A 14,564-nucleotide genomic window follows, 5' to 3' on the forward strand; every position below is an offset into this window, starting at 1 on the left:
ATTAGGGTTTATAAATAAAAGGAAATTCAATCACAGACGACCATAACCGACGTAGTATATCTATTCAACGACGGTAATTTTACATGACCGTCGTTGATAATACAAAAAACGACGTAAAATGTTTGAAGGTTATTTCTTCTTACCTTCTTCTCAAACCCCAAGGAAGGATCCATGATGATGTCCTTCATGAAGCGCATCACGTAATACCCGCATTCGACATTGCTGGGTTGCTTTGGTGTGCCTGACAGAGTTTTCCAAATGACTGCCTTACGGCCTGATCTGGCTATGTGGGAATTATAAATTTTTATGGCACTGTTCACGATGTTTTTGGCCTCTTCATCGACCACACGATTTCCTGGCAGAGGATCCAGAAAATAGACTGTTTCCCTCTTTGCTCTTACAATCAGCAAGATCCAATGACGGCTGCACAAAATTAATATAAAAACGACGGTTATTTACAAAAACGACGTATTATAATATTTCACACGACGAAATAAAGTAGCAATCGACGACATTATATATTTATCACGACGATAAATAACTACCGACGTGGTTAGTCGTTTCAAACGACTCAATAAAATAAAACACCGACGTGGTTAGTTTATACGCTGTCATTTATTGAAAATCATAAAAACAAAATCCTGTTAAGGAGACTAACCCTGGATTGTAAGGCATCAGGAAAATCTGTTCATCGTCAGTCTTCTGAAGTCGTGATGCTACCATTCGTGATCTGTCAGCTATTGTGCCAGAGCTGGCACTAACTGTAGCAGGGTCGATAAAGCCAACCGTTGTGCACATATTTGCTTGTTTTAAAATATCGTGTAAGTACCTAAATATATAAAATAATATAAACAAGTCAGCGCAAAAAAAACACACGACGGTTATGTATAACAAAACGACGTATTATAAGGTTTCACACGACGTACTGAAATAGACAACGACGTTATAATAAATTTATCACGACGGTACATACTAACGACGTGGTTAGTTAGTTAAGACGACGCAATAAATAAACCAACGACATAATATAAACAAGTCAGCAAAAAAAACACACGACGGTTATGTATAACAAAACGACGTATTATAAGGTTTCACACGACGTACTGAAATAGACAACGACGTTATAATAAATTTATCACGACGGTACATACTAACGACGTGGTTAGTTAGTTAAGACGACGCAATAAATAAACCAACGACGTATTATTTTAGAATGACAAACCTCATATATACAGCAATGACTGTAGCTCCTATTTCCTCCATGCCTGCAAATTGTGTAATATCTTCAGGCAGGAGGAAGGTATCGCGCTCTAGACCAAAGACCTCCTTATCAATTGTAAAGTGCAGGGTCTTATCTTGAGGCACGAGTGTCGTTTCCACATAACGACAAAGGGTTTGTAAAGAAGATGGCGCCTCCATATTTGAATAATCAACAACTTTAGTAACCTGTTTAAAGAAATAAAAAAAATGACGTGGTAATTCAATAAAAACGACGGTTTAAGGAATAAACCGTCGTCTGAAAACAATTTAAACGACGGTGAAAAAACCGTCGTGGTGAATTATTTATTACGTCTTAGAAAACAATTCCGCCGTCTAAGTTGTAAACAAACGACGGTTTAAAGAAAAATATCGACGTCTGGAATTTTGAAAAACAAATAAAAAAGGTAAAGTTATGTGAACATACCTGGTCGTCATCTTCTTTCTCCTTTTCATCTTGTTTTTCTTCCTTATTCTCTTCATATATGACGTCGGGAATGATTAACTCCGTCGTCTAAAAACCACAAAGTTTTAAAAATAACGACGTTTAATGGCGTGTAAAACAAGTAAACTAAATACGACGTGGTATTGAAATACAAACGACGGTTTATTTTTAAAATCGTCGTGGTATGTATTTCAAACGACGGTTTTATTAAAAATAACGACGTCTAATGGTTTTTAAAAAAACAGAGAATTCAAAGTTCAGATATGTTACCTTTTCTTCCTGATGTTTCCCATTTTTGGCAGTATCATCCTCAAAATGCTGGGATCTCACATCACCTCCAGAGCAGCTTGCTTTGTCAGACATTGGATTTTTGGGACTTTGGCTAATTCTGGGTTTAAGCATGCTTGGATCAAAATTGGGAATTAATTGGGAAAGCTGACTCAGGAAATGCTCCCTCTCAGCCTCTACCAATTGTTTCGTTCTAGCCTCCATCCTTAAAGCCTCTTCCCTTGCCTTAGCCTCCATCTTTTTAGTCTCTTCTTGAAGGAGAACTCTTAAACTGTCCTTCAAACGGTCGTCAAAGCTCACTCTCTGTGGTTTGGGTAAATTGAAATATTGCTTTGGTGAGATCCCAGCACCTACTCCTCTGACCCTGCCTGGATGCTCGGGGCCCAAAGCCATGGTCAGCACATCATTGCTGCCAGAGACGGTGACTTTGCCTTCTGAGACTTGTTTTTGCAAATCATCCTAAAACAAAGATATATAAAAAAGTAAGAACAAAAACACACGACGGTTATTTATATACAAACGACGTATTATATAATTTCACACGACGCAATAACATATAAATCGACGTTATTATAATTTATCACGACGGTAGTTATACCGACGTGGTTAGTTCTTTAAAACGACGAAATTAATAAACCACCGACGTCTTATGTAACAGAGGGATGATTCAATATTCACACCTTTAACGACGTTGTTTAAAACATATCGACGTAGTAATTTAATACAGACGACGCGAAATTGAACCACCGACATCTTGTGCTATAATTACAGAAAACAGAGTTCTGATTCCTATTTAGACCTTTAACGACGTGTTTTAAAAAATGTCGACGTGGTAATATCATTCACACGACGCAAAATATAACATAAGACGTAATAAGAATTATTCACAGTTTAATAAAAATTTAAAACAGAGTGTGTAGGCTTACAATTAATTTTGCTTTCTCTGCCACCTTTGGATCAGGGATGTTACCATGTTTGTCCTGTCTAGCTCTCTTCCATAAGGTAGATCGATCAATTTCTACCCCAGGCATGGTTTCCTCTAATTGATCCTCCAAACCGGCATATCCTTTTCGAGACAATCGATGATTGTACTCGAGTTTCTCCCTAATCTATGCATGTTGAGAATGCACAGACTCAAAATCTTTGGATAGCCTTGAAGCTACAAAGGCATCCCATTGTGCTTTCTCTATGAATTTATATGTTTCAGGGGGTTGGCTTAATCTCTCCCTGTCATTGGTGTATGGAAGGATATAATGCCTCGTTAGTGTAGACTTGAAATCCTTCCATTTCTTGGCAGCAGAAGCTAAGACAGAGTTCTTGCCCCCTTGACCTACTACAAAAGCAATGTCAACTGCTTCCCAAATCTGCTCCTTTATATCCTTGGGGATTTGAGCCCATTTCAAGTCCACAAGTGGAACTCTGGAGCGTGCCAACACACCAATATAGGACTGCATCTCACTATGAGCTTGGCCAATTCCTTTCCCCCTTTTATTGTACTCAACAATTGGCCTCAGTTTCTGCAGTTTTCTCTTCACAACACGAGGCATTGTGCTCATACCTCGACCAGCCTTTGAATCATCAGATATTGTTGTCCCGCTGGTTGGTTCTGTATCAGCAGATGATGAAGCAAACTTCATCTTCTTCGAAGACTTCATTATCTTCGAAGACTTCTCTTGAGGAGGTACTTGCTCCTCACCTCCATTTTTCTTGGAGCCAGAATCCTTACTTTGGTCTTGGTGAGAAACCATTTTTACAGACAAAACTGCAAGTGAAAATATTTCAAGAAAAGATTAAGAACACAAACGACGGTTATTAATAAAATACGACGTATGATATGATTTGAAACGACGCAATGAAATAATATCAGACGTAATAAATTTTTAAAACCAAGGTAAACAACGACGAAATAATTGACTACAAACGACGTGATAATTAACTATAAACGACGGAATATTTATATAACGTCGTGGTATTGATGTTCACACGACGTCAGTAGTAATATACCGTCGTCTATATAAGGATCCAAAACCCTTCTTTCTTTCTCTGTGAATGTTTGATTGCAGATTTGATTTTTCTGAACCATGGTTTTTGTTTTCTAATTTGATAAAGTACAAGGCCAAGAAAGAAAGTTTTGGAATCTTATATAGACGACGGTATTTTAATATGACGTCGTGGTATTAACATTCACACGACGTAAAACAATAAGATACTGTCGTCTATATTAGATACCAACCCTAATTTCTTTTTCTTTATATTTTATCAAATTAGGGAAAAACAAAAACCATTGTTCAGAGAAATCAAACCTGCAATTAAACAAGCAAATAAAAAAAAGACTAAAATTTTAAAAACAACTTTGTCAATTTTCAGACGACGCTAGAACGACTGACGAACCGTCGTGGTCTACATATTTAACCACGTAAATAAGAAGCTACCGTCGTCTTATTTAGTTGAGGTAGTTGTCTTCAAAGTTGGAAACTTTCCCTCTTTGTCTGTATATTTTATCGAACTTGGAAAGAAGTAAAATGATTTTGGCCAGAAAAAAGGTAAAAAGATTTTTCAAACAAAAAACGTATGAGCATGCAAAACAGCAACCAAAATAGTGAAAATGAAAGCTTACCTTTTGCGTGCAATGAAAGCAAGAGGAAGACGATGGATGTTTAAATTCAGAGACGACGAAGAAGACGATGAGATACTCTGAAAGTGCTCTGACAAGGAAAAAAGTCTAAAAGTTTTCTCTGGGAGATTGAAATTTTTAATCGGGTTTGGAAAAAGTGCATGTGTAAGTCAGGTAGACGAAAAGTTGCTTACATATAAAACCATTTCAAAAAAATAATACGGCGGTTACATATAACTACGACGTATAAATTACAAAATACGACAGTACGTTTAACTTCGGACGTGGTAAATAATTACGACAGTAGTGTTGTAGGTACCGTCGTAGTAAACTCAAAATTAAAGTACATAAGTAATAACTCACGTCATGGTAGATCATTTAACACGTCGGTTTTATTAATGTACCGACGTGGATTTATGTAATATACGTCGGTAATACCGACGTTGATTTTACAATTTAAACGGCGGTTTTTTTGTAAGGACCGCCGTTGGTTTTAAAAATTTATTCTATAAATTTGTCGCTTTCATTCATTTTCGGTTTACATTTAGGGTTCCAAGTTCTTCCTCTCTCAGAGACACTGTCTCTCACATCTCAAAGACAGTAATTTGGATGTCTTTCTCAAAGAGAAATTGAGCTTACTCGCATCAAATCTATGTCCACAAGAAGAAGCTTGTCAACTAGCCTTCTCACTTCCTTGATCAAGCCTGATAGGACACTTAGTGCTTCTGAATACTCCTTGCTTTCCATCAAAAGAGATGCAAGCCTGGCCTCCACTCGCTGTCGAAGGAAAGTTCGCTTCTCAGGGAAATCTGAAGATCAGATGTGCCTGATCCTCTGCTTGATTTTCTTGGCTAAGAAGATCCGTCAGATTTGTGATAGCCTCTTCCTTTATCCGTAGAGCTTCAGAAGAAGAAGATGGGTTTCAAGAATGCGATAAAGAATAGAAATGGCTTCAGATGGCCTCTAAAGCATGAGCAATCGAATCAGTGCTTTGAACTATACTTTGAACTATACAAGTCAATGCTTTGAACTATACAAGTCCTGCAGAAAGATAAAGGACCAAACTATTAAAGAAACTGAAACTGTTAAAGAAACCCCAAACTAACACGACGCAATATTTGTTTTGCGACGTGGAATCTTTTCATTTAACGTCGTTAGGTTTAATATAACCGACGTGGATTTGAATTTTTAAATTATGAATAGAATTTTTTTTCCCGTGACTTTTCAGTTTATTTTTCAATTACAGTGCGTTATAAATAGAGTTTTTTTTCCGGAGGAAATTTAAAATGAAGGAAATTAATGTTCTGGAATATGTAAAGTTTCTTTTTTGGATGACAGATTTAAATAAAATAATAATATTAAAACAACGACTGTTTTTGTATTACTGTCGTCGTTTTTCGTCGTCTTAAGTAAGACTAAGACGACGTAATATATTTGTTGAGCGACGTTGATTTGTGTTTTAAACGTCGTTAGGTATAATATAACCGTCGTTGAAAATTGTCTCTCTGATTGCAAATTTGCAACGACGTTAGGTATAATATTTGTAGATACACAAACGCACACACACCATCAACTTCCAAAAAATTGTCTCTCTGATTGCAAATCTGTGTCATCTGTTAAGATTATGATGTGGAACAGAGTTCCATCTGGTAAGATTTCGTAACTCTTGGGATCTCAGAAAAATATGATTATGTCGGCGGTTTTCTATATAAACCGTCGTGGTTATTTCAATTCTTGTCATTAAGTAGATCTACCGACGTAGGATAAGAAAATCAAAGAAAAAAATTGTTAACAAAAATTCTTATTAAGACGACGGTTTAAATTAAAGGTACGACGTATAAAATGAATAAATACGACGTTAAATTTTATAGTACGATTTAAAGATAACGTCGTAGAACTATACCAGAATGACGTCGATATATTTATATTTTTCGTCGTTGTACATTAATTTAATACGGCGATATTTTGTATTTTAAAGCCGTGGATTTGTTTGTAATTATACAGCGTCTTATACGAAAACCTCGTCGTGTTATTTTATGAGTAAAAACGGCGGCTTTTATTGAAATCGTCGTCTTTACTTTCTACGTCGGTCGATTCATAACTTCTGCCGTTCTTTGTTGGCTTTGATTTTACACTGCGGAAATCTGTTTCAAATAGACGTCGGTTGTTTAATTAAGTACGTCGTTGTTTTTGAACAGCCATTTGAATCTCCATTTTTTAGTTGTCTAAGGTGGTATTACACGACGGTGTTTTTAGAACCGTCGTCTTTTTAAAAACCACGACGGTTTTCACTGAGACCGTCATTGTTTTCTGGTCGTCTTTTTCACTTTTTGTAGTAGTGGTACCTATTTTGGATAGACGGACACATAACTATATACAACCGGTTACACTTATGATAGTTTTTACCAACCACCCAGTTCATGAATCTATTGCGTTGTGAGGAGGGGAGAGAATATGTTACTTTCGTGGCATATTAATAATGTTTAAGAGGGAGTTGATTTCTTTTTCAATGTCATCCTAGCCATTAAAACTGATTTCATCTAAGGGCTAAATTTTTTTTGTACAAATGTGTGGTTTTTTTTGTGTCCTCCGATCCTGACATATATATATATATATATTCAACCACATAAATTGTCTTGTTTCCCCGCAACGATAGACTTATCTAACAATAACATTGTTGGTGATATACCTGCTGAGATCGGACAATTGCACCTTCTCTACCAGTTGGCTCTTTACTCCAACAACTTCTCCGGTGTCATTCCAGACCAAATATCTAACCTAAAAAATTTAGAGGGTTTGGATCTCTCCATGAATCATTTTTCTGGAAGAATTCCATCGTCATTGGCGAGCCTTACTTTCTTGAGAAAATTTAATGTCTCGTACAATAATCTTGGAGGACCAATTCCAACAAACACTCATATCCAAACCTTCAACACTTCTGCCTTTGAGGGGAATCTAAAACTTTGTGGTGCCCCACTTCCTAATAAGTGCGGATCAAATATGGGCATTGATGAAGATGACACAAACAACAAAGACTTGGACAATGAACCTCATCAACTTCCATGATTTTATATTTTCACTGCGTTGGGGTTCATAGTGAGATATTTTGGGGAGTGTGTGGTTCTTTAGTTGTTAACAAGACATAGAGATACGTATATTTTTGATTCATCGACAATGTACAAGATAGGTTGTATGTAATGGTAACAATGCCCATCAACACGATGAAAAGAAGGCTTAGAGGCTAGACATATATTATTATAGTTTTTATTTTACATTTTTTTTGTTTGCTTTTCTTTTTTTCTTTCTTTGCTTTTGTGTTCCCAATGTAATAAGGCACAGTTTGTTCTTATAGTTATGTCTTATTTTTCGGATACGATTTCCTCACGGTGGCTTTTGCAAGCAACAAAAACGACAGGTTGTGGCTTTGAAAAATCATGAATACCAAATCAACTGAATACAAAAATGGTTATAAAAGATTAATGCAACACAGGTCAGTCCGCAGGCTTACGAAAGCAAAGCAAGCAACAAATACAAAGTTCCGCTACATATTGTTCTTTATACTGGCAAAACGGACACATTTGGCTATCCAAGTCAGTCCAAATATATTTTTATGGATGCACAGAATTAAGTGAAACGAACTTAATTTGACAGAAGGACAATACAATAATCTTCTTTGAAATTAAACTTTCGGCAAGGTTCCATCCGAATGCTATTTGAGATATCAAATCTTGGTGATTCTAATGTGAATGTGATTTCATATCCTATTTTATTTGTACAAGTGCAAGGCTATGGCTATATGAAAGAAAGTTAATGCTCCCTCAGAACAGGTGTGCAAAGGAAGTATGCAAATAACCAAACACACTAAGTAGAACAAGAACACTCAAGAAAATCTAGAAGCTAATGTTTCCGAGGAACTAATTTCCAGAGGCTAGATTATTGTACTTTTAATTTTACAGTTCCAGTTGTGTTTCCTTACGTAACAGTTTGTTCTCATAATATGTCAATCTGACGCATATGCCGTATGTGACAAGCCATTTACGACAGTTGGAAGAAGAAAAGAACGTCGTAACAATCTTTCCAACTTTTTCAACGCGGTTCCTTCTGCTGGCAGCAGGGGCAAAGTGCTTCGATTGATCGCAAGCTTTGAAATAAGGAGGTCCTCTCACCGTGGAGGCCTCCTTTTTAGACCTAATAATGTGGTCTACAATTATGGTTGTTTGACAATTTCCAAGTCTTAAAAGTAATGTTTTGCGGCTTTAATAATGCATTGTTTTCAAGCTAAAAGAAAGAGAAAGTCTGCAGCTACGCATTGACAATTTCTGAGTAGGCCCTGCGAGGACGTTCCAGCACACAACAGCAAGTCTGGGCAAGGCGTAGAGCCCACCAACCCTGAGAAAGTCTATAAATACCTATCAATATTATTCACTTTCCACACCAAATTTTCATACAAATTCTTCTCCTTCTAATATTATTCACTTTCCACACCAAATTTTCTACTACTCAATATCATTTGTGTAAAAATACAAATGGCCTCTTCTATCGAAGCCGGAGGGTCGTGGACAAATGTTCAAAGGGGTCAAAATCTTGGTGACGAGGTAAAAAATTTCTCATTGCCGTTTTATTCAATTTAATGTCATTTTTTTTGTTATTTTCTATTTAATTTTTTTAATAGATCATGCAAGGCAAAACAAATGGCTCCTCAAGTGAACAATGCCCGCAGTCGGTTCTAGTGGTACGTTCCGTGTCGAAAATAATGGCATTATTACGTCATCCGAAAGAAAATACTCCCACATGTCTTGATCTGTGGAACCGTCCATGTACTCAATTGTGTCAGACTATGAGGACCGGGAGTATTTCAATTGTATGATGAGTGAGATGTGAATTTTATAATAAATACAGACACATGGCAATTGAAAATATTATCCAAAAATTTTATCTGAAATTTAAGATGCGAATTTTATAATAAATATGACATGTGGCAACCGAAAATTTTATCCGAAATATGAGATAAGAATTTTATAATAAAAATTGACATGTGGCAACTGAAAATCTTATCCAAATTAATCGTTTAAGTATAAAAAATATATAAAAATTTACAGTGAATAGTAATTGCCTTTTGCCATGGCAATGGGTGGAAACACACCTTGCCTTTTGCAAGGGTTGACACTATTCACATAAATAGTATCTGCAAGTATTTTATACTACAATAGCCTTGTATTCTTGCAAGTATTTTATGTGATTTTAACCCTGTTTGCGCCGGTACTAAAGATCCTATCACAAGGTTCCATCCAAATGCTATTTGAGATATTAAATCTTGGTGATTCTAATGTGAATGTGATTTCATATCTTTATTTTATTGGTACAACTGCAATGATATGGCTATATGAAAGAAAGTTAATGCTCCCTCAGAACAGGTGTGCAAATAAGACTTGTCCTTTGAATTAAGTAGCAAAGTCCTCTCCTGGTGGCAGCCACTTAAGACCCAATGACGTCTTCTCTTTGAATATGAATAATTTGCTTCATGCGGTTGTTGTTTGCTGACTTCTCTGAATATGAATAACATGCGGTTGTTGTTTGCTGACTTCTCTGAATATGAATAATTTGCTTCATGCGGTTGTTGTTTGCTGACGTCTCTGAATATGAATAATTTGCTTCATGCGGTTGTATTGCTTCATGCGGTTGTTGTTTGCTGACTTCTCTGAATATGAATAATTTGCTTCATGCGGTTGTTGTTTGCCGACGTCTCTGAATATGAATAATTTGCTTCATGCGGTTGTCTGTTTGCTGACTTCTCAATTTCCAGTGGACTTCTCAATTTCCAGTGGTCTTCCCAGTGGGCTCCCTATTTGCTTCATGTGGTTGTCTGTTTGCCAACTTAGAGCATTCATAATGGGCTCCTTAAATCATCAATTTAGACAAATTTTAGGAAGGAATTCCTATCCACCTATTAAAATAGGGGGATCTTTAAGAGCATCTACAATGGGCTCCTTAAATCACCTCGCTAAAATTTAGGGAGGAATTGAAAAAACCCACCTCCAACCATGCTCTCTATTCAGTTCCTAAAATATGGAGACCTCTAGGAGCTCCTAAATCCGAGGAGAGAGAAAGGACTCCTAGTGACTCTTTATAATTAAATGCTTCTTTATTTAATATTATTTTAAGTATTTATTTAAAACCAACTATTTTTTATTGTTGCTTTTGTGTCTACACTTTATTCAAAAATTGAATTTAAAAATATTTATGACTCTTTAAACTAGGGAGTATGGTTGGAGTTGAAATTTTATAGAGAGCTCCTAAAATAGCTTTCTAGTGTTTTTAGCTAAATTTTAACTAAAAAATAGAGAGCATGATTATGGATGCTTTAAGAGCTCCTAAATCTGAGGAGAGAGAAAGGACTTCCAGTGGCTACCTATAATTTAATGCTCTTTTATTTTATGATTATTTTAAACCTTTAATTAATATTAACTATTTTTTATATTATTTTTTAATAGAGATGGACCAATTAAAAAAGAGTTATAGCATTTATGACTCCCTAAACTAGAGAGCATGATTGAAGTTTAAATTTTATAGAGAGCTTAAAATAGCTTTTATATGTTTTTAGCTAAATTTTAACTAAAAAATAGAGAGCATGATTGTGGATGCTCTTACATATCGTATTCAAGCATCGTTGCTCTTATATATATACAAACCTGTGAGCAACGAACATACACAAAGCAACGTTGCTAGTGCAACCTTATAACTTAATGGCTCGTGGCTTCCTTCTCTTCATCTTATTCTCTTACATTATATCTATAAATATTCATGCCTGCAACCAAATTGAAAGATGTTCCCTTCTGTCCTTTGCCTCCACTCTCTCTTCTCCTCCTTTAAATTGGACATCCCTTGATTGTTGTCACTGGAAGGGCATTACTTGTGATCAAGATGGTTGGGTCACCCATTTGCTCTTACCTTCCAAAAGGCTCAAAGGAGGTATCTCTCATTCTTCACTTAGAAATCTCACACATCTCACCCACTTGAACCTTTCCCACAACTCACTATATGGTTCACTTGAGACTCAATTCTTGTTGTCTTTGAATCGTCTTGAGATCCTTGATTTGAGCTATAACCATCTTTATGGGGTGCTACCACTTTCTCTACCATCCAGCAAAATTCGGATAGTTGATTTGTCGAGCAATCACTTCTTTGGTGCAATTCCATTTTCATTCTTCCAACAAGCAAGCAACTTGACTAGTTTCAATGTCAGCAACAATACCTTCACAGGGTATGTCCCATCCTCTATTTGTCTCCATTATTCTCCCTTTGTTAGGCTATTGGACTTTTCTTCCAATCAATTCGGTGGCAACCTTGCTCTTGGGCTAGGGGAGTGTTCTAGACTGCAGGTTTTTCGTGCTGGTCGCAATAACCTTTCAGGGTTACTTCCAGAAGATATCTATAATGCTACCAAACTTGAAGAAATTGCGTTACCTATCAATTCACTACGTGGAGCCATTAGTGATAAAATTGTCAACCTCACCAACCTTAAAATCCTTGACCTCTACCTTAATCAGCTGAGCGGCGAGCTTCCTCTAAATTTGGGGAAGCTCTCCAAGTTGAAGTTTGTGACCGTTGATTTCAACAATTTAGAAGGTACTATTCCCACATCTTTGATGAATTGCACAAACCTTGTAGAACTATGTTTGGGATTCAACAACTTTGAAGGAGATATCTCCATGCTTAATTTCTCCAGATTTAGTCAACTTACAAAACTTGACCTAAGGTTCAATAACTTTACTGGTATGTTTCCAGTAAGCCTTTACTCATGTAGGTACCTAAAAGCCATTGCATTGACTGGAAATCATCTAGAGGGACAAATTCAAATTGAGATTCTTTCATTGAAATCCTTGTCCTTCCTTACCCTAGGTTACAACCTATTCACCAACCTCACAGGCACAATGAAGATATTGATGAGTTGCAAAAGTCTTCACGCACTCTCGCTTGTTGGTTCCTTTGTAGGTGAGGGAATGCCATTTGATGATGGCATGGTTGATTTTGACGGATTCCAAAATCTTCGGCTATTGAATATGGCTGGTTCTAACATCACTGGTGAAATACCTGTGTGGTTATCAAAGCTCAATAATCTAGAGATCTTGATTCTGGCTTTTAATCAAATCACCGGGCCAATTCCAAGTTGGTTGGGGAATCTTCCTAGACTGTTTTTTATCAATTTGTCATATAACCGAATTTCAGGTGAATTTTCAAAGCAACTTTGTAGACTACCGAGGTTTGTTTATGAACCTACTGCATCTCAAGTAGAGCAATATGAATTTGAATTGCCAGTCTACAGTAGCGTAACTGCAAATCAATCTTTTCTACCTTTTAAATTGTCTCTTTTTCCGGCAACGATAGACTTATCTAACAATAACATTGTTGGTGATATACCTACTGAGATCGGACAATTGCACCTTCTTAGCCAGTTGGCTCTTCACTCCAACAACATCTCCGGCGTCATTCCAGACCAAATATCTACTCTAAAAAATTTAGAGGTTTTGGATCTCTCCATGAATCATTTGTCTGGAAGAATTCCATTGTCATTGGCGAGCCTTAATTTCTTGAAAAAATTTAATGTCTCGTACAATAATCTTGGAGGACCAATACCAACAAGCACTCAGATCCAAACTTTCAACACTTCTGCCTTTGAGGGAAATCTAAAACTTTGTGGTGCCCCACTTCCTAATAAGTGCGGACCAAATAAGGGCATTGATGAAGATGACACAAACAACAAAGACTTGGACAAAGAGCCTCATCAACTTCCATGGTTTTATATTTTCACTGTGTTGGGGTTCATAGTGGGATTTTGGGGAGTATGTGGTTCTTTAGTTGTTAACAAGACATGGAGATATGTATATTTTCGATTCATCAACAATGTACAAGAGAGGTTGTATGTGATGGTAATAATGAGCATCAACAAGATGAAAAGAAGGCTTAGAGGCTAGACATATATTATTGTAGTTTTTATTTTACATTTTTTGTTTTCTTTTCTTTTGTGTTCCGATGTAATAAGGCACAGTTTGTTCTTATAGTTATGTCTTCTTTTTCGGATACAATTTCCTCACGCTAGCTTTTGCAAGCAACAAAAGCGACAGGTTGTGGCTTTGAAAAATCATGAATACCTGCAGGCTTATGAAAGCAAAGCAAGCAACAAATACAAACTTCCGCTATATAATGTTCTTTATACTGGCAAAACTGTTGAATTATAAGTGCTTGAGTTGATTTCAGGTTAAGAGTTTTGTTTTCTGCTTATTTGTATTTCTTTATACTTAGTCCAGGTGTCATAGCTTGATTGGTTAGATAGTGAATGGCTGAGATTGCTTTGATAAAATGCATCCAGTTGGTACTGTGCATAACGGTTATTTCTTCTCACACTAAGAGTGTGTTGTAGTACTGAAAATATGAGCTAATGAGAATGTTCTCTCTGCTACACGTATAGCAGAGCAGTTTTTGGATTTCTTCAAGTTTTCTTAAATTCTCTTCTCTCTTCTCACAAAATCTCATACACAGATCCTAAAACTCTAACATGGCCTCAGAGCCAGGTTGGATTATCTAAAGCTGGGCGTTGTTCTGTGAAGAAAATCGATCGAGGTGAGCTCATTCTAAGCTCACGAAGCTGATTGAGCTCGATCAAAGGTCGAATCTGAAAACATCTTGTTTCCAGGTGAATTTGAAATTCGTAATGGCTGGATCTGGAAGTTCAGAGGCTAGAATCCCCATTTTCTCAGGTGAGAACTATGAATTTTGGTGGATTAAGATGGTAACCATATTCAGATCATATGGTTTATGGGGTTTGGTAGAGAAGGGGTTTTTAATCCCAGATTCAAAGACGAAGAAGGAATCTGAGGATGGTTCAGAAGAAGAAGTTGATGAGAAAACAGCTGCGATTCTCATGAAGGATGCGAAGGCCTTGGGTATCATTCAAAATGCTGT

General features: G+C 36.6%; 1 protein-coding gene across 1 annotated transcript; it reads left to right on the forward strand.

The window, feature by feature from the left end:
* On the forward strand, window positions 11,336–13,684 carry LOC18779144 (receptor-like protein 2). The gene has a single exon (XM_020556334.1). The coding sequence runs from the start codon at window positions 11,348–11,350 to the stop codon at window positions 13,574–13,576; it is 2,229 nt and encodes a 742-aa protein (XP_020411923.1). The 5' UTR covers window positions 11,336–11,347; the 3' UTR covers window positions 13,577–13,684.

This window comes from Prunus persica, chromosome G2 (assembly GCF_000346465.2).
Source record: "Prunus persica cultivar Lovell chromosome G2, Prunus_persica_NCBIv2, whole genome shotgun sequence".
NCBI classification, from domain to species: domain Eukaryota; kingdom Viridiplantae; phylum Streptophyta; class Magnoliopsida; order Rosales; family Rosaceae; genus Prunus; species Prunus persica.

Excerpts from the sequence above, each read along its gene's own strand:
- LOC18779144 (XM_020556334.1), top strand. The coding sequence starts at position 11,348 with ATGGCTCGTGGCTTCCTTCTCTTCATCTTATTCTCTTACATTATATCT.